Genomic DNA, 26,631 nt, shown 5'->3' with positions numbered 1-26,631 from the left:
TTCAATTCCCAGCATCCACATGCAGCTCGCAATTGTCTAATGCCATGTACATAAAATACATAAATAAAAAAGGGTGAAATGGAGCCCAGATTCATGTATGCCAGTTGAGTGGATACCACTGACTCAATATAGTCAGTCCTGGGTTGCATTCTCAGGAGGGGATTTTAGAATTGATTAAAACAAACAGAGGCTAAGAAGAGAGTTCCAAGTCAGTCCTTGATCCTTTGTGTCAGGGGATGGGGAATAGGGAGGGGAGGATTTACTAACCTATGTGAGCACATGAGAAATCAAGTTGACTTGGAGTATCTTCCTCAATCAGGGGCAGTCTATGACTGTGTTGGCTAGTTTTATGTCAACTTGACTCAAGCTAGAGTTATCAGAAAGGAAGGAACCTAAATTGAGAAAATGTCTCCATAAGATCCAGCTGTAGAAAATTTTCTTAATTAGTGATTGATGAGGGAGAGGGGCCCAGCCCATTTCAGATGATGCCATCCTTACACTGGTTGGGGGTCCTAGATTCTATAAGAAAGCAGGCAAGGGCTGGAGAGATGGCTCAATAGTTAAGAGCACTGGCATCTCTCCCAGAGGTCCTGAGTTTAATTGCCAGCAACCATAGTTGCTCACAGTCATCTATAATGAGATCTGATGCCCTCTTCTGGCATGCAAGGTTTACATGCAGATAGAACACCGCATAGATAAAAATAAATAAATCTTTTTTTTTAATTATTTATTTATTATGTATACAATATTCTTTCTGTGTGTATGCCTGCAGGCCAGAAGAGGGCGCCAGATCTCATTACAGATGGTTGTGAGCCACCATGTGGTTGCTGGGAATTGAACTCAGGACCTTTGGAAGAGCAGGCAATGCTCTTAACCTCTGAGCCATCTCTCCAGCCCTAAATAAATCTTCTTTAAAAAGATATTTTACTTTATGTGCACTGGTGTTTTGCCATGGGTGTTGGGTCCTCTGAAACTGGAGTTACAGACAGGTATGAGCTGCCATGTGGGTTCTGGGAACTGAACCTGGGTCCTCTGGAAGAGCAGTCAGTGCTCTTGACTGCTGAGCCATCTCTCCAGCCCCCAAATAAATAAATCTAAAGCAAGCAAGCAAGCAAACAGGCAGGCTAAGCACGCCACGAAGAACAAGCCAGTAAGCAGCAATTCCTCCATGGTTTCTGCATCAACTCCTGACTTCCTTCAGTGATAGACAGCCAACAAAGAAGTGTAACGCCAAATAAACCCTTTCCTCTCCAACTTTTTTACTTTTGGCCATGGTGTTTTTTCACAGCAACTGTAACCTTAACTAAGACAACGACTTTTTATTTTTCTAAGATTTATTTATTGTTGGGTGGTAGTGACACACACCTTTAATTCCAGCACTTGGGAGGCAGAGACAAGTAGATCCCTGTGAGTTCAAGGCCAGTCTGGTCTACAAAAGTTAGTTCCAGGAGAGCTGAACTACAGAAAAACTCTGTCTCAAAAAACAAAACAAATAAAAAAATGATTGATTTATTCATTAAGTAATTTTTTTAAGTATACAGTGTTCTGCCTGCATACATGCCTGTGTGACAGAAGAGGGTACCAGGTCTCATTACAGATGCTCATGAGCTACCATGTGGTTGCTGGGAATTGAACTCAGGACCTCTGGAAGAGCAGAGCCTGTGCTCTTAATCTCTGAGTCACCTTTCCAGCCCGGCATTTTAAAATTACATATATAAACTGAGAATTTGAGTAATAACTAGCTATTTAACATTTTAAACTTCCTCCCAGTTTGTGCACCATTCAATCTGTAGGCTTAGACCTTAATGAATGCAGCACATCACTGGAGGGAGCCGTGGAGTTTCATCTCACCTTATTCCCAGTTTGCTTTTTCTGCTTCAAGCCTGCAGCTAAAAATATTATCTCTCAGTTTCCTGTTCCTCCACCATGCCTGGAGATTGCTGCCTCACCATGCTTCCCACCACGATGGACACTGGTCCTTGTGGAACAGTAGCCAAAAATAAACTCCAGAATTTGCTTTTATTCATGGTATTTTATCACAATGGAGAACTAATGTAGAACTTGGACCAGAGAGTTGCCAACTTGTTGGCTTGTTTTTCAGAGGAATATGGAAGAAAAAAAAAGTATTGAATGTTATATGTAGAGCTTAAATTAAAGGACTGTTCTAGTAGGAGCCTAGAAGACAATAGTGCTGAGGGAGAGCAATGAGGACTATGGAGGCCTGGCTTGAGAGGCTTCAGAGGGAAGCCAGGACAGACAGCACCCTGAGGGGAAGCCAAGACTGACAATGCCTTGAGGCCCTCCTGTGATATTCTGGCACAGAATCTAGACTGCCTTCTGCCCTTGTTCTGGGAACTTGTCCAAGGCAAAATTAAAAAGTAATGGAATGATTTCTTTGGCAGAGGAAATTTCAAGACAGCAAAATGTTGAATTTATGGCATGTTTATTGTTAATGCTTGCATAGATCTACTGTCAAAAAGAAGCGGGGTAAAAAGAAAACAAAATGTATAGTTTGGAGAGTTATAGCCAAGGCACATACTGAAAGAAAGGCTGTAATTGTTAGATTGTCAGTCTTAAAGAGAGGCCTACTCTGTGCTAGAACAAAGGGAGGGCAAGACCCTGCCTAGCAAGCTTCCAACTTATAACAGAGAGCTCCCAGAAAGCAGCAAGAACAAAAGCTGCTGCTAAGGTGATTCAAGGAGGCAAGGATCCATCCCAAGCCAGCAGCTGAACTAGGCGCTATCTGTCGTCCAAATGGTGCTGACTTGAGAGACAGGAAGCCCTATAAAGCTGAAGTCCCAGACACCAGACCTTCAACTATAGGATTTAGGATTTGTCCTGATGGGTTTTGGTCTTGCTTTGATTTAGTATTTTCTCACTATGCCCCCATTCCTCCCTTCAGGTAAGAGAACATATATTCTGTACCATTATATGTTGAAAGTATATAATCTATCCTTTGATTTTATAAAGGGTTACAATTAAGGAGATTCTCTTGAGTGTCTGAAGAGACCTTGGACTTTTAAATAGTGTTGAAGACTATGAAAGACCATAGAAGACTTTTGAAGTTAAACTAAATTCATTTTGCATTTATGAACCCTTGGGGTTCAGGGAGCAGAATATAGTTTGAATGAAAAATATCTCCCATAGGTTAAGTCATTTGGACACTTGGTCTCCAGTTAGTAGTGCTGTTTGGGAAGACTGAGGAAGGATGTTGCTAGAGGTTGACTTTAAGAGTCCATAGCCTTTTCCCTGCTTCCAGTTTGCTTTGGCTGTTTCATACTTGCAGTTAAAGATGTAATCTCTTAGCTTCCTGCTGTCATGCTGTCCCCACTATTATGGATTCTAATCCTCTAGAACCATAAGCCAAAACAGAGTAATGCTAATCCATGGAGTACTAGGCTATATTTCTAATACTATCAGGACCCATGGGTATAGCAGTAAGAATGCAGCATGAATTCTGGGTTCAAGTCCCAGTACCAAAAATAAACACAAACAATATATTTAAAAAATAGCCCCAGTGGTGGTGCATGCTGGTAATCACATGGGAGGCTGATGCAGGAGGACTGGTGAGGATTTGAAGTCTCACCCTAGGCAAATGCAAATTTTAGGCTAGCCTACATTATGTGTAAGATTTCGTCTCAAGAAACAAAAAACAATCAAAAAACCCTCACAAACTCTTAACAAACGACACCAAAACATCAAATAATAAAAATGCATAGAACGAGGGAGAAGAGCAGACAGAGGCTATACAGAGAACAACTGGCTGTGGGTTCACAATCTGTTGAATTCACAGAGGTTTTGATATCATTCTATTTGTACAAAGTCAAAATCCTAAAACAAAAAAAAAAGTAAGTAGCACCCCTGCCATCTACACAGATGTCACACAATTTAATATAAAGTCTAGGACAAAGACTGTGCCCACTGCACAGATGAGACTAAGGATGCTGGAGTTCAAAGTCACATAGACAAAAGCCAGAGTCAGTGCCAGTCCAGGATTTGTTAGACTTTTAAGGCTGCTATGTCTGCCTGAAAGTTCACAGCAGTGAGGAACAGTAACAGCTAGGAACTAACACACAGGACAGACTTTACCTTCTCGAACCCCTTCCGTCAGGAAAGTACCATAGAACAGCTGCACCATGGGATTTTCAGGCTTATTCCTGGGATTGCTGCTATTTTAAAAGAGAGATAGACAATTCTGTGTCAGTTGGATCAAATACGTTCTCATAAAACCCAAGTGCATTCAAAACCAACAGTAGTCCATTTTCATTAACCACAGACTGCCATATGGCATTTAAGGAAGCAAGGACTGACTTAGTTCAGCACAGACACTGACTGAAACAAAGATACCTGGCATTGTGCTGGAGATGCAAAATGTGAACTCTGACCTCGGGAATATTAGTCTTTAGGATGTTAGGGAGTCACACACGGTGACAAATGTATTCATATGTATATGTGTGTGTGTACACATTTGTTATAGACAACTATGTCTGTTGACAGGTATATACAAAAGGTAGAGAATAGCAGAACAGTAAGAATGGACCCCCCCCCCCCCGCCAAGAGTTTTACAAATAAAGTTTTCTCAGTGGCACAACAGAATTAGGGTGCAAATTTTTTTTTTTCCCTAAAGCCTGTTTTACATTGTAGTTAACTGTAAGTTCCCAGTTGCAAACTATTTCATGGTACTTTACTCTCCAACCTCAGATTTAAACCTACATAGAAAAGCAGGTTCCTGGCAGCCACAATAGGATGATACATGCATGTCCTTGTGGCCCTGGCTGGGGTGATTGATCCCTATCCTCTGTGAATGCTAAGCAGATGCCACAGGTGAGTGACATCAAATATAATGGTTTCATATCATACACCACATCCACATCTAGGACTCATTTACCAGCTTTAATCACATCTTACAACCAAGCAGTTAGTTGGGGCTTATTCTTTCACAAGAGAAAAAAAAGGCTGCAGGTTAAGGGGACAATCTAGCTCTCTAAAGGGAAAGCTAAAACAGGGCTACACAATGAGGAATAGTCCAGTGGCCACCAAGAGGTTTGGCAAACACCAATTTCTACTTGAGAAGAGTGACTTTCCCCCACCATAATTCTCAGTGGTAACTGTGAGTCGGAAGGATGTGCAGACAAACCCTCAACACTCACTTAACATTAACAGCTAGCTGGAACGCATCCTCCAGCCAATCCAGGAGCTTGTGTGTGAATTCACTCACATCTTGCTATAAGAGAGGCACAAATTGCAGTAAGTTAGATGCAATACTGTACTCAGGGAAACAAAGGTTTGCCCTTAAGCCCACAATTAAAGACTCTACTCCTATGACACAATCTCCATTTTGGGAGCCAAACTTGCACAGACACAGGAACGGGAGCCAGCAACTAGAGACAAACTGCAGGGCATTGATGAGATCTGACCATGCTAGGCCAGGAAGGAGTGGAGCTCTGCAGAGCTGGCCACATCTCTGTGTGACAGAGACACAAGCACCAGCTCCAATTAGGCATTTTTAAAAAGGCCCAAAGAACAGACTAGAGTCCCCAAGAATTCTATAAGAACTGATGGAGAAAGGCAATTTTACAAACTATTTTGAGAATGCTGGTTAGCTATGGAATGGAGAGCAGGTTTAACACTGCATGCAGAAAGAAGCTGGTGTAACAGCAACAGCTTTGAGTTTAATGGCAGGCGGAGAAAGGAAAGATCGCTCAGAAAAGCTGCTGAATTTAGGTGGTTTGAAAAAGAGGATTTCTATCCTGGAATGATGTTGCAAGCCTGTAATTCCACATTCAGGAGGCTGAGGCTGTAGGATGAGAAGTTCAAAGTTCAAAGTCCACCTGGGTTTAATATTGAGATTTGTCTCAAACTCCAAACCATATTAAGATTTCTACCAGACAAAGGACTTGACTTTTCTCAATTATCCTTTGCTACAGCTCACTGAATTACTTTTCAAATTCCTTACTGCTTCAACAGCCTCTGTTAACTCTTTTTTTTTTTTTTTTAAATCCTCCTGGTTATTGGAGACATCTTGTTAAGTAGCCCTAGATGGCTTGGCGTTCACTGTGTAGACCAAGTTAGCTGCCAATGTGCAGTAATCTCCTCCTACCTTTGATGCCTGTGTACGGGATTAAGGCATGAGCTATCATGCCGGGTGAGGCTGCTACTCTGTCTACTACCACATCTTCTTCCTTTGGTAGTACAAGCACCTTGCATAATTCTCATTCGTGCACATGGACTGCCAGAACCCTGTGCTACCTCTCACTCATGCACACAGACACATAGCATGTACTCTCTCTCACTACACCTTCTGAGAGTAAAATAAAGGGTAAATGAAGGTACTCAGCATCCTGTCTAGCTTTGTTCAGAGCTTGTCAAACAATAACAATGAAAACAGCAGTATCACATTAACAAAGGTGGTTTCATATACTCAATCCTGAAATAAAACAAGAGAAGAAACAAAGCCCCCAAGTACCTGCTGCTCCTCTGATGACCGGAAGGCTCCCTTCAGTAGATCCAGGGCTGCAGAAGGATCTACAAATTTTCGATTTGATCCCAACAGTAAAGCAAATAAATACTGAAGCTCTTGCATAAACATGATATTTCTCTTTTCCTATAAAAAAACATAGCCAACTTATAAGATCTTATTTAGAAAGTTTGAACAGATAAAGAGAAAAGTTATCAGTAACTATTCTCTAATTCACATTTACCAAGCTCTACAATCAGTTAGAATAACCTAGCAAATAGGAACCAGATAAAAACAGCAAGGTGTTACTCTAGAACAAAGAGTAAGAATCTAGGGGCCAGGGGCCATGCTATGGAGAAGACAGATGCTCTCTTATTGGAGCTGCCCAGGCCGTGGGAGAATGCACTACAGCACGGTGAGGAGAGTATGCAGTCAGAGTGCACCCTGGCGTCTCTAAGAGGGTCCAGGCTTCTTCCCCAGGATGCTCTGCATCCCTTGACCTCAGCAACCAATGGCATAAGAGAGGACACCATCTGAATCAGAGGTTCTGAGTGTCCCCACGCAGCACAGCACTCAGGTCAGAATGGTATCTCACTGCTGTTGAGACTGTTTTCCTAATTTTATTCCTACTTAACTGGACATCTCCATAAGCCCTTACTTCTTATCCAAAAGAGGGAAGAGAGTGCCTAACGATGTAACAAGTATCAGCACAAGCCAAAGCCCATCCCAGCACATCCGATCCAGCAACATACAAACTTTGCCTCCGTGCCCACTTACAGTGTGACTTCGACAGTTTTCAAGTACGTTCTGTGGTAGACTATAGCTGAGTACAAGTCTTCGGAACTCAGGCAACTGAAAGAGAGACTGAGACAAAGAAATTCATTCTCAGCCACTTTCATTTTTAAAGATTTATTTATTATGTATACATATTCTGTATACATCAACACGAATAATCTCAGAAATATACTCTTTGTGTGTGACAGAAGCTGGGCATGGAAACTTGGGCCTATAATCTCAGCATCCAGGACTCTAAATCAGAAGGCCTGCCTCATGTTCAAAGCTAGCTACAGTGAGTTTCAGGGCCAGCCTTGGCTGCTTAGCAAAATTCTGCCTCAATCAATCAATGTAGCTAGAAGTATTCTCCATCCCAGTGGTCCCTCTGGATCAGTTTTTCTCTGCTTGCCTGTTCCCGAAGTCCCCTATGAAATAACTACTCTGAGGCCTATTATCAGTTACAATTATTTGGCAATGTCTTCTTACTGGCGAGCTCTAACTCCTAAATCAACCCATTTCTATTAATCTGTGTATTGCCACAAGGCTGTGGCTTACTAGCGTGGCACTAAGTGGTATCTCCCTGACTCCACCTATTCTTCCTCTTTATTTCTGTTCAGATTCCTGCCTGGCTTTACTCTGCTAAGCCATTAGCCAAAACAGCTTCATTCAGTAACCAATAACAAAAAATACAGAAGGACATCCCACATCCTCTCCCTTTTTTGTTACAGAGGTGTATAGTTCCCTTTGTTAAATTAGGAAAATAAAACAAATACCTTGCTTAAGGTAGACACATGTATGATTAGGTCTGTGGGGCACAGGTGATGGCAGACAGGACTCAACAGCACAAAGATTTTATAATATTCATTATAAAAAGACCTGCACATGTGTTGTGTGTCCCATTGCACACTCAGGGGCCGTTAAAAGAATTAGATGTCGTTTTCCATCATCCTCCACATATTCCCCAGACTCAGGGGCTCTCCTGGAACCTCGCATGGTTTCTACGCTCAGCTGGAAGTCAGTCAAGCCCCATGATCTCCTATCTCCACCCACTTGAAGCTGGGGTTATAGGCATGTGCTGGATGTCTTGTCTTGCCTGTTACATGGAATCCAAACTTTGGTGCTCATAAGGTATATTTAACTGCTGAGTCCCTGTAATACTCACTTATTATCTGAGTTGTAAGCACAGCAGTTTTATTCTGTCGTGTGTGTGTGTGTGTGTGTGTGTTCGTTTAAAAAGGGATCATTACGTAGTTCAGGCTAGTCTCAGACTCTTGAGCCTTCCACTTTAACTTCCCGAGTCCTGGAACTGCAGGTTTGTACCCATACATGGCTCTCAGTTACCCACCTTAAACCTCAAACTGGCCCTCTATTCTTTCATTTCATACCTCAGTAACTCAAAGGTCAGGGCCAGACTGTGGTCTTTCCAACTTTAGAATGTTTACATAAATGCTGTCAGCTGAATGCCCCTAATTCCAAAGTCTGAAATTCTCAAGTTTTGGGGATTCTGAATATGCTATCCTGTTGTCAACTGGTTTTACTATAACCTTCATCAACTATTCCAAAATCCATCTATCCTTTCACCAACTTTTCAAAAGAAAAAAAAAATGGCTAAAAGCAGTGCATAAAGAAAACATAAGCCTGTTCAATATCTCTTACCCAAGTAAAGGTTAAGGGCATCATGAATTCAGTGTATGTCTGTCTCCACACACGCACACACAAGACAGACGTAGGAAGTAACTGACTGCTCAGAGTCCTAGTTCTACCTTCCTACATCTTTTAACTTTTTTCTTATTTTTTATAACAGGGTCTCACAGGTCTTGGCTGATATGGAATGCACTACGAAGCCAGGCAACCTTCTTGCCCCAGCTTCAAAAGTGCTGATTACAGATTCGTGCCACCTTGCCGGTTTTGCTCCCTACTACATACACTTTGCTTTTCTTTTTTTTTTTTAAACTTTATTTTATGTGCATTGGTGTGAAGGTGTCAGATCCCCTGCAACTGGATGGATCTTCAGACAGTTGTGAGTTGCCATGTGGGTGCTGGGAATTGAACCCAGGTCCTCTGGAAGAGCAGTCAGTGCTCTTAACCACTGAGCCATCTTTCCAGCCCCCTTTGCTTTTCATTTTAAGTATGTATTTACTGGGGGCTGGGGAAGCAGCACGCACACATCAGGTAATGTGTAAAGTCAGAGGATTAACTTGCAGGAGTCAGTTCTCCCCAACACCTATCCCATTCTCCATTCTTACCCAGTCAGTTCTAGCAGCTTTCTCTCACACATGGGTTATATATTTTCTAATTTTTACTCACAAATGTTCTGTATGTAACTATATGACCCAAGCCCTAGTCACCTTCACGTCCCTCCTTACTGATCAAGCCATCACCGACTGACCCACAGAAACAGCAGCCCCTTCTCCCACCCTCCTTCACAATGCCTTTGTAGCACTTATCACTACCTGATTCTGCTGACTGACCACTCCACTGTTTTAAAGTAGACTCCAGGAGAATATGGGCTTTGTTTTAGTCACTGTTGTTTCCTGGGTCCTAATCAGAGTCGGGCACAGAGTAAACTGAGTGTACTTTGAAGTGTTTTGGCTTTTGAGCAGTGGGTTGGATGCCACAGAACCATTTAATAAACATGCCTGCAGGGAGGGAGAGGCAACGACACTGGCCGCATGAAGCTTATGATGCCTGGAAAATACTTTTTTTAAAAGTGTATTTTGTTTTATATGCATTAGTGTCTTGCTTGCATATAATATATGTGCACCACATGTATGCTTGATGCCCATGGAGTTCAGAAGAGGTACTGCATCCCCTGCAACCGGAGATAGGGATGGTTATGAGTCACCATGAAGGTACTGGAAACCAAACCCAAGGTCCTTTGCAAGACTAACAAGTGCTTCTAACTCCAGCCCTGGGAAATATTTCTTGATAGCCACTTCTCTCTAAGGAAAGCCACCCACCTGCTTGGCTTTACTTTTGACTCTTTTCTGAACTAGAAATGCATATAGTTAACTCCCATGTAATGTCTCATACAAGTGTAAAACATAAGCATCTTGAACTCAGCACAGCTACAGCCTTATTGGCAACTTCTGGCACACACAAATTATTCCTCTTGAGATACTCCAGATGGACCTTGCAGTCTTTCTCATTTCTTTCTTGCAGGTATCATTCATCAAGTCCTATAGATTTCATTCACTCCAAGAGTGTTTCCACAGCGTTGAGGATGTGGTTCGGTGATTAAGAGATCTTGTCTAGCATGCAACATCCTGGAGTAGATGGGTGGATGTGTGTGTGTACTTAGATTGAATTCACGCATATAGCCTGCATAGTGGTACATTGCTATAATAGTGGTGCATACCTATAATCTCAGCACTTGGGAGGAATAGGGAAAAGAATCACAAATTTGAGGCCAGCCTGGGCTACATAATGAAAGAGAGTATTTTTACTTCTCTCTTTCCAGATACCTTATCTGCCATACCTCTACTCCAAGCTACCCTGAACAGTATTCATTGTTGACCCTAAACATTTAATATATTTATATTTCAGTACTTCCCAGTTTAGACACCATAAATTATCAATCCAAAACATACAAAAGTAAGTATAGTGTGTCCTTACATGCACATGCTGAGTAGAGATCAGACAACTTGCAGGAGTTGGTTCATTTCTTCCACCAAGTGGGGCCTTGATCAAACTCATTGTCTCTGGGCTTACAGCAAGTGCCTCTATCCAGTGAACTATCTAGCTAGCCTTGTTTTCACTTTCAGAAGTCAACTTCACATCTCTCATTTTAGCTAATTAAGTTATATCCAGAAGAAAACAGCTGTCTCTTAAAAACACCATACCTGAATAACAGCACTGAACCAGCATGTGTTGCCAACATTTTTCAGCCCAACTGGCCAACCATCCACTCTCCTCCAGTTATTGGGATTGTAGTTTTCTCCCCAAACTTCACAGCGTTTTCGCTTTGAGCGCTTAGTTTCTGCAGAGTTTGCCTCATGCATTCTGTAGCATGTATATCAAAAACACCACATATCAAAAGAAAAAGAAAAGCAGTTTAAAGAATTATTTACACAGGATGCTGGCAATTTTGCACAGATGATTCAAATATCAGACTAATCATTCACTGGACAACCATTGGCTACATAACAGTTCTACAGCTATATGTAAGTGAAAATTGAGTTTTAAACACAAATTTAAGCCCTTCCATAACAGGTACTATTTCTAGTCAGACCCACAATGAAAATGAGTTGAGATTCAAGGCTATTCACACCCACCACAAGAGAGAGAGAGAGAGAGACAGACAGGTAAAGGGGGGGGTGGGGGGAGGAAATGAATAATAAACTAAAATTGCTCCTTAAAGAAACTTTATCTTAGTGCAATAAAGGAACAGAATGACCTCTGAGTAGCTTTCCAAGAACAAAAAACAAAGCAACCACAGGGAACAAAGATCACAAATTAAAGCAACAACCTATTAAGATCTCTGCCATCAGTTTGAATCTTAGGAGACTCCAGTAGACTCAATGCAATGGCTGCCTGAAGGTCATCTTTGTTGTCATGAGTAAGGTCTATCACTTCTGTTAGGAAATAGAAATGTGATTAGTTTGTGTGCAGAAAGAAAAGGTAAAAACATTTTCTAAACCATATCCAATCCCTAGTTCTCACCACAGAGGCTCCTCTGTACACAATCCTGAAATTGTCTCTAAGTTAAATGAACAACTTATCGCTGTATTGTAATCTTATCCTCCCTAACAGTTCAGAAGCAAGCTACTAACCTACAGTGCACCAGAGGCTGGGGAAGATGGATCACTGCTTAGTGCTTGCTGCTTAAGTATAAAAACCCGAGCTCAGATTCCAGTATCCAGGGAAAAGGATACACATGCTAATAAGCACATGCCTATAATCTCAGCCCTGGGAGGCAAAGAAAGTAAAATTCCAAAAGGACTTGGTGAGCTCAAGTTCAGTGAGCAGTCCTGTCTCAAAAACTAAGTAAGGTGGAGGGGCTGGAGCTCAGCATTTAAGAGTACCTATTGCTCTTGCACAGGACCCAGCACCCACATGGTAGATTAAAACCATCTGTAACTTCAGTTTCAGGGATCCAACACCCTTTTTGGCCTCTGAGGCAAGCATGTAATGCACTTATATAAACACAAGCAAAACACTCATATACATAAAAATAAACAGAATTTTAAAAATAAGATGGAATGTGATAAACAAAGACACCCGAAGCAAACCTCTGGCCTACACATACACACAGACATGCATACACACACACACACACACAATAAATTCATTAATATTCAATAAATCCAAAAATATATTCTGTATCTACAGATTAATAACTTTTGTCATTGTAAAACATCAGCTACATATAAAATATCCTAGCAAAGGATAGTCAACTGCTTTCTATAGTGAGTAGAGGATGTTTTATGAAGTTGACCTATGACCTAGTATAGACATCCTAAAACTAGTCAAGGAGAAAAAACATTTACATCCAGCCTGGGCTACACAGTGAAATGGTAAGAAAGGAGCCATTTGAAAAGCTTGAACTCAGGCCTGGCTCTCAGTGACTGGTCAAAGGTCAGTGTGATGAATGAGGAACCACAGGCGCTGTCTTCTGTTAGTACAGAGAAGGATGACAACAGGCGAGACCTACTTGCTAACAGTTCTCTGCTGGGAGCGCCCCCTTCACCTTCAGAGGATTCCGTAGCAGTCGTGTCGTGACTGGGCTCCTTGACTCTTTGGTCAGTGAGAAGGCTGACAGCCTGGGTGATGTCACCATTACTGGCCTAAAAGGAAGAAAAATAATAACAAGTTCCAAAAGAAAAGTATCAAAGAATTAACAGTATGCAGTATCTGGTGTTAATCTTTTACTACTATGGCTGACACAATGAGTAAGCTCATTGTGTCATAGTGCTGGGGCAGACAGCAGAGTAAGAAAATGAAGGCAGGAAGCCTGATGCACCCGGAGGTGTAGCAAGCCCTAGTGACAGGACAAGACTCGAGGCTCAGATTTTCACAACCTGAACAGCAAACCACAGCCTTGTTGGATGGTGCAGTCATTGCTCCAGGAACCTAACTCCACAGACCAGTTAAGGCACAGTGAGTCACAAAAGGGGACTGGGAGCCAACACAGGTGGTAAGTCAGCCTGGACAGTAAAGTCATGAGTAGCCACCGTATTTTATAAAGGTGACGTATCTGTTTTGAACTTCTTATCAGAAACTAAAAGGTACAACACTAGAATGAAGACCCGAACCTTACACTCACTGCTTGCCCTCAACATTATCCAGTCACGGCCAGTCATGCTTAGCTACACTGCCTACACCTGCTGGCTAGTCTGAAACTAAGTGTGTTACCATTTCCTTGGGTAACATTAAGAATGTATCTTTACAAATTATAACCAACAATGCTCAAGAATAACACTGTCACACCCGAAGAGCGGCTGATTTCTCTGCTGGAATATTCTTTGGTTTGAGGGTTGCATGCAGGATCCATATAAGGTCTACACAAAGGACATGGATGATGGATTCCCACTGGCTTTCCCAACTATAAGTTCCCACCATCTTCTTGAAGTTTCTCTGTGGAGGAAACTAGCCTTATCTGACCTGCAGGACTCTTCTTATGCTCTGGTCTGGATAAAGACAGCCTGACCTGACACACCTGTGAGGAAGCTGTTTCCGATCCTGTCAGCTAACCCGGGATGAGAAACCAACCTTTAATGCTTCATGAAGGAAGGAAGGGTCCTGGATGCCGGTGATCTCTCGCAGTTGATTTAACAGCATCTGGCAGCTCTGTTTTTGAAAAACAAAATCATATATATATATATATATATCAGTCAGAAAGCAGACCTGGGTACCTCTTGGACAAAGAAGCCCAAGACTTGCATTTGTCATTTTAAAGCAATGAAAAGGTCTATGTAGTAGGTTACTGATAGTCAGACACGCTCTAAAATGCAGAATCTGCATTCTGTCATAGGAAATACTTTGGGCAGTTACGAGAGAAATATGACTCAACAGAAAACTCCAAATACCTACGTCAGTCGTAACCGGTCAGCCTTAAGAAGCCTTGGGCTTTCCTCTCTGGACAGTGCTTCAGTAGGTCATAGGAGTCCAGGGAATCTGCATGGATGTGAGGATGAGCTATTTTAAGCTTTACTGTGGATGCCATTTGTGTGTGTCATTTTTCACTGACAATAAGCTTCTAACTCTGTAATTAACAAATGGTTTGTACCACTAACTTAAAAAGGAAGCACAGCTAAAGCTAGTACTTTCTGAATTATCAAGTAAGGAAGGCATAGAGTTCCAGAAGGATGAGCTATGGAATGAATGTTTCCATTAACCTGGACCATGGAAAAACCTAACATCAGCTACACAGATAATCCTAAAACCCTTTTTCAGCCTTAAGTGTTCACCCTACCATCCTGTTTATACAAAACACCTATAGACAAGGACGGCTCAGCTGAAACAACTGGTCGGTCAACACGAGACACAACGGTCTTTTAGCCAACACTGAAACAAAATAGTTATAGATTATTCCAGTAAGCAACGGGCTCAGCTGAAACAACTGGTCGGTCAACACGAGACACAACGGTCTTTTAGCCAACACTGAAACAAAATAGTTATAGATTATTCCAGTAAGCAACAATCTAATTTATTCCATACTAAAATTGTGCCAGGATTAAGTCCTGACTCAACACTGCAGGCTTTACCATTAAGTTCAGTCAGTAATGGCTGAGAGAGAGCCTCCATTTACCATTCACTGCCAGCTGTAACCGAAACCGTATCCTGAGGTCTCCAACAGCTGAGGGCCCTCTGGCAACACATAAGTGCCACAATCAGAAGCAACTGATTGAACAGCCCTCCCCAGGCCTGGAAAAGGGGTCAGAGCCTTTCTCTGGTCAGAAGCTGGAAAGGAATCATCCCACTGAGACAGCAGTCTTCAGTATTATGGGTCCTGATAATCCCAGTCACCAGAAATGGGCTGATTATCAGGCCAGAGGGGCTGAGATTTAGGTTTGGTAAAAAACAGAAAATGTAAGCTCTTTTTTTTTTTTCTTAAAAAAAAAAAAGGCATCAATATCCTTCCAGATAAATTGTAATTCCATTTGATTTCACCACGTTAAAAAAAATCTGGAGTCTACAAAATTTTCTGGAAAACCAAAATCAACATACCCCCAAAGTCATGAAGAATGGAGGGCACATGAGGAGCCTGATAATATCAAACTAGAACAAAGGTGGAAATGACAGACAGACTCCAATAACCACAACGTCATCTGGAATTGCTCTGAAAGTCATCAACCGGCTCGAGACATGACAAAGAAACAGTCCCAGCAAGAAATACTGGCTAATGTGCACCACCTACATATAGCCCTGTGCTGTTCTCAACACCCAGCAAGCACCACACGATGCTGATTTCCCTCCCTTACCCTCCTAACAAACCATGTAAGAAATAACATACAAAGTGACTGCTGAGGTGTGCTCACCACCAGCGTCTCTAAGGAGACAAAACACAGGAGCAAATGCCCTCTTAATGCAAACTTCTTTCCTGGATTTTGACCTTGAACTTTGCATGGTAATAAACTTCTATTTTTAAATATTTGCCAGCCTTTATACTATCAGGAGCTGATTACTTAGGACAATGTGTTGTAAAAGACTATCATGGGGAAGTAGGAGGGTCAATACTGCGTGTTTGAATGACTCAGAGGTGCCATCAGTTACTCGATGAAAAAATCTGCTACCACTGGAACGATGCCAGGGCCTGGTGATAGTCCCAGTCACTTACTCCATCCAGCCTCTTGCAGCTGAAACGTTCTCACTTATGCCGAGGAACCAGCAATTCCAGGTGCATTTCCTGGCATTCAACAGGCAATTCTTTTGCATGTTTCTCAGCAACAACACTAAACATGGATGAATACACTCCTGGCACCTTTCTAGTTTCTGGAACATAAAGCGTTTGATTGTAGTGTTGCATGAGAATTTCACACTGCAGGTTGCTCCTCCAGTGTTAAGTGCTTTGTCTCACAGGAAGTCAAACACACACTCCCTGGGCCTGCTTCCCACTTACTCCTTCACACACAAGTTTTGTTTGTTTTTCTCTTTTGTCTTTATGCTAAATCACAACGCAATCTTTTAAAAGTCATTTAAACACCTGGCAAATGACATGGGGAGCAACAGTGAGTGCAACTTGACTATTATTCCTAACAATCTGACAGTGGGATTGAGCCGAGCTTCATGAAAATTAGACAAGCATTCTACCAACCAAGGTTCATTGCCAGTCCCAGCATTATATATTAAGTGTTAATTTGTAAATGTTTTACTTTATGTGTACAGGTGTTTTGGCCTACATTTCTGGATGTCCATGCCTGGTGCCTAGGGAGGTCAGAAAAATTAGATCACTTGGAAATGGAGTTAGACAGTGTGAGCTTCTATTTGGTTCCGAAACTGAACCTGGGTCCTTCCTTTGAAAGAGAAGCCAGTGCTCTTAACCACTGAACCAACCATCTCTCCAGTCCCTTGAATGTTAATTTTACAAGGGCAGGTGTGATGGCTTGTAACTCGAATCCCAGTACTTGGGAGACAGAGGCAGATTTCTGCAAATTAGAAGCCAGCAAAGCCTGTTTCAAAAACCAAAACAGAAAGAATTACAAAAGAAAGTTTACTTATGTATTTATGTGTTTGTTTTTCCTGACAGGGTTTCTCTGTATTTTGGCTATCCTGGAACTCACTCTGTAAACCAGGCTGTCCTCAAACTCAGAGATCCACCTGCCTCTGCCTCCTGAGCGCTGCTGGGACTGAAGGCATGGGCCACCACCTCCAGCACAAGAGTTTATTCTTACAATGGCAAATCAAGTCATTAGGCTCCCACAGTATCCCCGCTCAGTCTCTCTGGAACTTCATAGGAAGTGGATTTCAATGTTAACTCAGTCCAACTACAGCACTCCACAGAAAGCACACACTCTCATGCAGACAAGACAAAGCCTGTGCTCTGTCCTGATGAAGTCAAATGATGACAAGAACCAACAGGCTTGCATTTCCTTGACTAAATTTGCACTGTTTTCACAAAGCATGCCTTCTCTTTTCCTGCCCAGAGGCAGTAAAGAGAGACAGACCCAACCCATCTCCAAGACTAGCTGCCACCCAGGCTCAGCCACACATTGACAGGAGAACCAACCGGAGAGATTTTTCTTACTCATTTTTAAAAATTTTCATACAATATGCTTTGATCATATTCTTTGCCCTCCCAGTTCCTCCCCACTTCCCTATCCACCCAACTAACTTCATATTCCCTGTCTCAAAAAAAGAAACAAAACAAAACAAAACCACCAAACCATAACAAAAGCAAGCACACAAACAAAAACAAAAAAAACATGGAGTCCAGTTTGTGTTGGTCAACTATTAAGCAGCAAGGAACCTATCCTGGAGTGTGGTTGATACACCCATGGTCACTCCACTGGAAAAAAAAAAAACAATTTTCCCTCTCCCAGAGGGTTAGGGATGGGACTTTGCTGTCTTTTTGCCTCCTCTCTGGCCTAGATTTCCAGACCCTTGAGGGTATGGGGTAAGGGGTAGAGTAGATTTCTCTTAATGCAAAAAACAACTCACTTCATGATACACAAAAAATAGGATTACAGGAATTAAACAAAACAAACCCCTAAATTATTGGTCCAGTAACAAGTAGTAATTGGCCTAATATGACTATAATTTAAAAAAAAAAACCCTCACCAAAAATGTAATTATTAACTGTTGTGTTTGTGTTCATATGTCTAAGTGCCAGCACACACATGCATGCCACAGGAGTGGGGTCAACCTTGTATGACGCAGGGTCTCCTTCTGGTTGCAACTTTTCAGGAACACTGGAATTACATACTCAAAACACTGTGCGTGGATCCTAAGTGTTCTACCCACTGAGCGATCTCCCCAACCCCTATTACATCCATCTGTTCAAACAGCGATGCTCCTTTCCCTGTTCTAATGCTATGATGCCCTATCTCGTCTACTATTAGGACCCTCACAACTAAGCTGGGAGTGCTGATTCATACCCACAACTTCAGCACTGAGGAGGCCAAGGCAGGAAGAATGCCATCAGTCTGAGGCCAACCAGCACTAATGGAAAGACTGTCTCAAAAAGCACAAGCAATAAATAACAAGCATGCGTGCATCTATCTACCCACAACCACACATGTATGCTTAATAAATAAAATGTAATAATAAAAATGACAGTACTGAAGAAATAAGTGTGTGTGTGTCTACAGTTCTTACTGAGATACCGGATGTAACAAACAGCTGTCTTAACAAGTGTTTCTTTTGACTAATTTTACTTTTATTTTTCATTATGTGTAATGTGTGTAGTTTGTACACGTGGGTGCAGTACCTTTGGAGGCCAGAAGAGGAGGTCACAACCTCTGGCACTGAAATTACAGATAGTTAAGAAGCACCACGTGAGTGCTAGGCAACAAACACAGATCTGCAAAAGCAGTACCCCTGAACCAGTTCTCTGTACCCCAGCTTAACAGTTCAATGAGACTGCTATTAACTCTCTAAACTCCACAAAAACGGAATGGACCAGCAACTTATTTTTGTTTTTCTTTTGGCAACACTTCTACGCCATTCCAATTTATTCATGGGAAGAAGCCTAATATAGTCATCATGACATGACTTGATTATGGGGGACAGGACACTCAGCTTTTTGTGAACAGAAGAAAATCTTGATATGGGCTAATTGATCATTTATATGAATTATGTAAAATACTATCAATGTTTAAACCCAAAACTGAGTCCTCCCTCTGGACTATAGTCAATAACAAGCCAATAGCAGTTAAGCAACAAAACCAGCTCACAGTCTTAACCAGGAGTATAGTGGGAGACAGTTTGCACATGATTTTGGACCTATGTGCTGGAAGTCAGAAGCATACAGACACAGAAAAAAAGGCCTGAGGGGGAGGGTGCTAATAAAGTGGAGTTCATGGCTTTTCTGAGAATAGACAGATGCTCTAGGAACCGGGAACTAACTCTTCTCTCCTTTTATAATTCTTGCCATCTAGCTACTCTCACAGAGTTGAAGTAACATTGAGCATGCAGACAGGGACATAATGCACTACAAGTTGTTTGGTGCTCATCCTGGCAGTCATATGAGGGCCAACTAGTTTGGGCCAGTCCACCTTGGCCTACAGACACCCAATATGCAAATATAAGAGTAGGTAGTAGAAGTGCAGCTAAGCAGGCAGTAGCTAAGTGGGCAGGCATGCTTGCTCAGGAAGACCACTGAGGGTCTGGGACTAGCCTTAGCTACATAATGAGTTCCAGAACAGCCTGGGTTTACATTATGAGTTCTAGGTCAATCACATAGAAGGGACTGGTCTTAAAAAACAAATAAGGGGGCCGGGCGATGGTGGCGCACACCTTTAATCCCAGCACTTGGGAGGCAGAGGCAGGCGGATCACTGTGAGTTCGAGACCAGCCTGGGCTACAGAGCTAGTTCCAACAAGGGGAAAGGGCTCAGGACCCTCTCCCAAAACCAATGGACAGATAATGGCTTCTGGGAGAGGAAGACATTTCCTTCAGTTGTGTAGCCACTGGTAAGTTGTAAACAACCCATAAGCCATGCTCTTGTAACAGCAATTAAACCCACCAGGTTCTCAAAGGGACATCAAAGTCAGAGGATGAGTTGCCAAGAAGGGGAATCAGTAGAAGTCAGAAGGAAACTAGGGGAGGGAGAGATAATGGGGGTAAATATGATCAAATGTATGCATATAAAAAAGTCACAATGAAACCCACTGTTGTATATAATTAATAAACAGCAATGGAAATGTTTTAAGTTGGGGTAGGTCATACAACTTAGCAGCTAAGAATACTGAATGCTCTTCCAGAGGATCTAAGTTTCAATTCCCAGTACCTACATAGCCTTTTTTTACTGTTTGTTCCAGAGAATCTAATGCCCTCTTCTGGCTTCCTAAGGTACTGCACACACGTGGTACACAAATACACATGTAGGCAAAACAGCCAACACTCATAAAACTTTAAAATGGTGTGTAGGGGTACCTATGTGTAACAGTAATCCTTAAGGCTGAACCAAGAGGATCAGGCACTCAAGACTAGCTTAAAGCCAGGTTGGGCTATAAAAACACCATTTCAAAAAAATAAAACAAAAATTTCAGCTGGGCGGTGGTGATGGAGACAGAGGAAGGTAGATCTCTGTGAATTTGGGTCAGCCTAGACTAGAGTGAGTTTCAGGACAGCCAAAGCTGCACAGAGAAACCCTGTCTTGACAAACCAACAAAAGAAATAGACAATTTCGGCTAGGTCATACAGCGATAACAAAAAGTCAAAATGGGATGAAATATACCTGTTTCAGTAACTAGCTGGCTTGTACTAGGAAGGAAGGAAGGAAGGAAGGAAGGAAGGAAGGAAGGAAGGAAGGAAGGAAGGAAGGAAGGCAGGCACACGCCTGTAAGCATGAATGTTTACCATACTACATACCTTGCTTCTTTCTTACTGCAGAAGATCTAGGAGAATGCTCCATTCCTTTCAGTACACACCCAACCAAATATGAGAAAGAAGACCACAAAGCCATCACTCAGCTGTGTGGAACGTACCTACAAAACCTAAGAAAAACACCATTCAACAATGTACTATGAGGGCAAAATAATAGAGGAAGATGAGCCATCAGGTTTATATGCCCAGTTTTAGAAATCTAGGCACAGTAAAATGTTATTATTAGGTGTCTCCTGGTATGGCACTGGGTTATGAAGGTTCTTAATGGCAGAATGAGTTCAGGCTTGATGTGATGGCAGAAGGGCAGCAAGCAGGCTCCATAGCAAGGAACATGGGGCAAAGACACTGTGTGTGTGTGTGTGTGTGTAAATGCTATGCCACATATGCATGGAGGTATGAGCACAAACTGTGGGAGTTGGTTCTCTTCTTCCACCATGTGAGTTACAAGGCTGAAACTCAGATCAGGTTGTTAGGTGTGGCAGCAAGCACCTGCATTTGCTGTGCCATCTCACTGGCTCAGATAGGTATTTAAATTTTAAAAAATATTTTGTTTATTATTTTTACGTGTATTAGCGTTTTGGCTGGATGTATGTTGTCCATGTGCAAGCAGCACTTACAGAGGACTGTAGGCATAAGAAGGCATAAGAGCCCTGCTGGAACTGGAGCTAAAGATGGCTGTAAACTGCCTTGTGAGTGCTGGAAATTGAATGTAGATCCTTGGAAGAGCAGCCAGTGCTCTTAACCAAACCGTCCCTCCAGCCCATGGGAAAGGTATTTCAACAGATAATCTAACACAAGTCAACAACTAATTCAAAGTGGGTTGAGAATAGGGAAAGGCAGCCTTACAGCTGAGTCATGGGTCTTCTGAACAAACCAGAGGTAATGAGAGGGACATGATGCAGGAACAATGTGGAGGTAGAACATGCCCTGAATATCTCAAAAAACGGGACAAGGCTTAGTCAAATGTTTGCAGACAAACTCCACAAAGTTGTCCTCTGACTTTCACAGGTATACTGTAGGGTGCAGATACCCCCCCCCCCCCCACACACACACTAATACTAACAGGAAAAAATAAAAGTGAGTGTGATCAAAGAAAGACATGCCCACACCGAGCCTCTACACACACACACACACACACACACACACACACCTGCAAGCATACACACCCAACACAAACATGCACAAAATGCTAACTGCTGCATGAGTCCACTGACATGAAACACCCAGGATAATCTAGAGACAGAAAGCAGCAGGCATTGCCAGACATTAAGGGCAGGAGAAATGGAGTGACAGAATAATATAGAATTTTCTTTTAGAATAATCAAAATTTGGAGACTTTAAAAGAAGAAAATAGCCGGGTGTTGGTGGTGTGGTGCACACCTTTAATCCCAGCACTCGGGAGGCAGAGGCAGGCAGATCTCTAAGTTCGAAGCCAGCCTACTCTACAAGAGCTAGTTCTAGGACAGGCTCCAAAGCTACAGAGAAACTCTGTCTCAACAACAACAACAAAAAAAAGAAAGAAAGAAAGAAAGAAAGAAAGGAAGGAAGGAAGGAAGGAAGGAAGGAAGGAAGGAAGAAAGAAAGAAAGAAAGAAAGAAAGAAAGAAAGAAAGAAAGAAAATAATTAGGACAGAGTCCTGTTCTGGGGCACAGGGTGGCCTTGCCTGAGTGCTGGGATGGTGGTGTATTGTGTACCCCTACTGCCCAGCACACTCAAATTTACACTGCCTACTAGAGTTAATATAGCATGCTGCTGGTACCACTCCTAATCTCCTTTAGGTTGGCTTGACTGATACTCTGACCTTCCTTTCCACGTGGAAAGCCAGACCAGACTGCAACCGACTCTCTCACCAACCTCAACCTTCCCAAGCATTACACTTTTGCACCTGACAAATGAGGTCCATAGCATCCACTTTGACAGCGAGGGCAAGATGCCAATAAAGAAACACCTACAGCCATGGTCAGTAAAATGAAAACCTGCCATGTGATCACTTTGTCCAACTAAAGTCTGCTTGTGTGTATAGTAAAATCACTGATACCCTAGAGAAAAGGGCCTGCTACAGGCTCAGCACCACTACTTACTAGATGTCTCACTCTGAAAACTCTATTTTCAGACATACCTGACTTCAGAGGTAAGAAGCAGGTTCAATGACAATTTAAACTTAAGTGTTTTACAACCAAGTGGGCATCAAAAAGTTTAATCCCAGCACTCAAGAGGGAGAGGCATGCAGATCTCTGTGGGTTCGAGGCCAGCCTGGTCTATAAAAAGAGTTGCAGGACAAGCTCCAAAGCTACACAGAAAAACCCTGTCTCGAAAAACCAAAAAGTTGAAAGGCTACTTTTTTGTTTGTTTGTGTTCTGGACAAGGATTTACTCTGAAGCACGATTAATAAAAACTCAGAGAGTGGTCTGCGGACGGGGTGCCTTCTTCGGACCCCGGCGGTCGGGGCTGCTGTGCGGGGTCGGAGTTCGGGTCACAGGCTCGGCCGCCATGAAGGTGAAGATTAAGTGCTGGAACGGTGTGGCCACTTGGCTCTGGGTAGCCAATGACGAGAACTGCGGCATCTGCGAGATGGCTTTTAATGGCTGCTGTCCAGACTGTAAGGTGCCTGGGGACGACTGCCCTCTGGTGTGGGGACAGTGTTCGCACTGCTTCCACATGCACTGCATCCTCAAGTGGCTGAACGCGCAGCAGGTGCAGCAGCACTGCCCCATGTGTCACCAAGAGTGGAAGTTCAAGGAGTGAGGCCTGTGTTCCCTCTGCCAGCGCTGGGCCCTGGTTCTGCACTGGGGACAAGGATGCCTTCCTTTTGGCTGAAACAAGGAGGTCTTTTTGTTTGTTCGTTTTTTCATCGCATCATTGACACTTTTATTCAATAAGTAAACTCATTAAAGTCCCGAAAAAAAAAAAAAAAAACTCAAGAGAGAGATGAAAGTGGCAAGCACAGCTTCTGTAAAACTCTCATCATGAAATGGCCATGTGAACTGATCTGGGCTCCAGCAAGTTCAGAGTCAGTTGGGCAGTGGCTTGTAGACAGCCTGACCTGGGAGAGCAGTTTGTAGGCAGTTAGTGGTTTCACCTAATCAGCATCTGCTAGGGGACTGTGAGGCTTGCCAAGAAGACTTGTGCATGCTTGGTGTGTGTGTGTGTGTGTGTGTGTGTGTGTGTGTGTGTGTGTGTGTGTGTGTAGGTCAGTTGGTTCTGTCCTTCCACCTTCATATGGGTTCCCGGGATTGAACTCAGGTAGTTAGGGATGCTCAGCAAGCACTTTACCTGCCAAGCCCTCTTGTTGGCCCAAATGAGGTTTTTAAGAAGAATTTTATTTTCTACTTCTTTTGAGGCAGGGCTTTCTGTATCCCAGGCTAGCCCTGACTTCACAGCAGTCCCTCTGCCTCAGCTTCCCTAGTGCCAACACATCTGGTCTGTCATTGTTATTTTATTTATGATCCCTCGTTACCATGTTTTAAACTGATATTTGTTTTGGAGTGTGAGCTTATTATTTGCATGAGTTAATTATTTTTTTTTCTAAAAACTCCCAATATATATGTAAACCACTTTCCCTAGTCTCTTCATGGCCAGAACTTTTTAAAATAAATATTAGACCTGGGAAAAGAAACTCTGAATTCAATACATTATCTAATCTTGTTTATTTTTTTTTCTTTTGGGGTTTGTTGTTACTTGTTTTTGTAACCCTATCTTTTTAGCCCAGGTTGGCCTCAAGCTTGCAGCAGTCTTCCTTCCAGGCCTGCCTAAGGCTGTTTCTTCTGTTACTGGGGGTTGGCCTAAGACCTCCTGCATGCTAAACAAGCACCAGTCCAATGAGCTACATTCTCAGTTCTTTCCCCTTAAATACAGTGCCTGGTTCACGGAACTGATGTGCTCCCTTTTGCACAGTGAGACAGAAAGAAGCCTGACCCGGCTGGGTGGTAATGATACACACTTATAACTCCAGCAGAGGCAGGGGAAATCTCTGTGAGTTCAAGACCACCCTGGTCTACAGAGTTAGTTATAGTACAGCCAAAACAATATAAAAAAAAACCCACCTCAAAAACAAACAAACAAACAAACAAAAGCCCTAACCCCTCTACATATATTTGTGTGTGGTTTTAGCAAGCTTACTTCTTATATCCTTGCTTAGAATCTAGGAAGCAACCTGCCTGTCTCCTCTCAGCTTCAGTTAATCCTGCTCACCCGTATTTTCCAAGTTTTTTTTTTACACTAACTCTTAGATCATACTATTACTGAAAAAAAAAAAAAGATTTGGTTTTTGAAAAATGGTCTCACTTTGTCATCAATACTGGCTTGGAACTTACCAGGTAGCCCAGGCTTGAATCCAACTCACAGCAAACCTCCTGCTTCAGCAAAGCTTTTAAAGAAGGATTTTCAATGTCAATGGCACTCTGGCAAAAATGGTCAACATTTCTAAACTCTTCCAATTTTCTTTAAGAATGTGGCAAGCACCACAGTGACACAGTACTTCTCTGTGTGACCAGGGAAAGTGGCATGATGACAGGAAGTGGGTAGACTAAGCCTATTTTCTAGAAAAAGACTAAAAGTGCCAGAAGACTGTGCCGAGGCGTGAGTGTTCTGAGCCTGAGGGCAGAGCTAAAGCAGAGACCTGGCTAGGAAGGGAGCTGAGAGGAGAGGCAGATCTACTTCTCTGCGGCCTTTGTTATGAGGATGATAAAAGAAACCAATAAAATCATGAGGTTCTATTCATTTCGACAACAACAACACACAGATGGGCCTGGAAACTACCCCTGCATGGGGGCAGCAGAAGATGTTGTTGCCGAAGTGTTTGGAGGGTTTGCTGCTGCTTTTGCTCTCAGGATTAAGGGCTCCTATGCATAGCTGAATAGGAATTCTATCCGTAAGCTCCTAAAAGTTTTATGTGCAAATGAGTCCCCCAGGGATGGAGTCAAAAGGCAGAATTTGGGCTAAGAATGTAGCAGCTAAGAAGGTAGAGTGCTAGCTCTTTTTCCATCTTCCTCTTGGAGAGGCAGCTTCGTTTCTGCCTCTCTCCCCACTTCTCAGCTTCCCCCCTTCTCTCTCTCTCTCTCTCTCTCTCTCTCTCTCTCTCTCTCTCTCTCTCTCTCTCTCCCCCCCCCCATAACCCCCTAAATAAACATTCAACCTCACCCTGCGGGGGGGGGGGGGGAATAAGAAGGTAGAGTGCTGGCCTTGCACAATGAATGAAGCCTTGGGTTTGAGCTCTAGAACTGTATGAATCAGGTGTGGTAGCCCACACCTGTAAACCAGCACTCGGGAGACAGAAGAATTGTTGTGAGTCTGAGGGCAGCCTGGGCTTTATGTGTTCCTGGCAGTCCTAGAATAAGAGTGAACCCCTTTCCAAAATCAACAGCCGACTTTGATTTAGCAGGTCTAAGGTGGAGGCCCAGGTGCTGGTTCTGACCTGCAACACAACTGATTCCACAGTATCAACACTCCATCCTGGTGTTCTGACCTATCAACCAAGGCCAGTGACAGAGCTGGGCAGAGATGAACAGACAACAGGTGGGAAGTAGGACTAGCCAGTTCACGCACCCAACTTCTACATGTTTAAATTCCCAGTGGGCAGAAGCTGCTGATTCTCATGGATAACAGGGGAAGACAATGAAGGTTTGTGGAGGTTGTCTGGGACAAATGGCTGAGGTGCCTATTTAACATATCAACTGGACTTGGCCATTAGGTTCTCCCAGCATCCCTCAGTCCCTACCCGTTACAGGGTATAGCTTGCACACCCTGAACTCTCCAGCCCAGAGGCTGGTCTGCCCTTCCCCCAGAGGCTCTTCCCTACAATGATCCAGGCATTTTGGACCTTTGTCCTCCTGGTTGCAGCACCTGGTTTCCCTCTCTCCTGTCTCCTTCCCTGTCTCTCATAGCTCAGTCAGGTCATGCCCACTCTGGACTCT

The 26,631-nt window shown here is 42.9% G+C and overlaps 2 protein-coding genes across 15 annotated transcripts in view; one reads left to right on the top strand and one right to left on the bottom strand.

Annotated features, from left to right (window-relative positions):
- Positions 1–26,631, bottom strand: part of Usp28 (ubiquitin specific peptidase 28) — a 58,943-nt gene that overhangs the window by 26,416 nt on the left and 5,896 nt on the right. For 4 of the 14 annotated variants that reach the window (XM_050156271.1, XM_050156278.1, XM_050156279.1 and 1 more), the window contains exons 2-9: positions 13,943–14,020; positions 12,885–13,017; positions 11,700–11,805; positions 11,074–11,233; positions 7,235–7,321; positions 6,467–6,604; positions 5,151–5,224; positions 4,090–4,169 (exon numbers count right to left, since the gene is read on the bottom strand). In XM_050156271.1, the coding sequence (XP_050012228.1) occupies positions 4,090–4,169; positions 5,151–5,224; positions 6,467–6,604; positions 7,235–7,321; positions 11,074–11,233; positions 11,700–11,805; positions 12,885–13,017; positions 13,943–14,020 (856 nt within the window). Of the gene's footprint in view, positions 1–4,089; positions 4,170–5,150; positions 5,225–6,466; positions 6,605–7,234; positions 7,322–11,073; positions 11,234–11,699; positions 11,806–12,884; positions 13,018–13,942; positions 14,021–14,259; positions 14,348–20,704; positions 20,830–26,631 lie in introns of those variants that run through there. The other 10 variants (XM_050156272.1, XM_050156280.1, XM_050156283.1 and 7 more) reach the window with 8 other exon arrangements.
- LOC126510013 (anaphase-promoting complex subunit 11-like) lies at positions 23,115–23,619 on the top strand. The gene has a single exon (XM_050156286.1). The coding sequence runs from the start codon at positions 23,210–23,212 to the stop codon at positions 23,462–23,464; it is 255 nt and encodes an 84-aa protein (XP_050012243.1). The 5' UTR covers positions 23,115–23,209; the 3' UTR covers positions 23,465–23,619.

Source organism: Alexandromys fortis, unplaced genomic scaffold (assembly GCF_014885135.2).
Source record: "Alexandromys fortis isolate MF-2015 unplaced genomic scaffold, M_Fortis_MF-2015_v1.1 scaffold_89, whole genome shotgun sequence".
NCBI lineage: Eukaryota > Metazoa > Chordata > Mammalia > Rodentia > Cricetidae > Alexandromys > Alexandromys fortis.
This window is presented reverse-complemented; position numbering and strand designations above follow the sequence as displayed.

Bases quoted from the DNA above. Each gene is read 5' to 3' on its own strand.
- LOC126510013 (XM_050156286.1), top strand. From the start codon at position 23,210: ATGAAGGTGAAGATTAAGTGCTGGAACGGTGTGGCCACTTGGCTCTGG.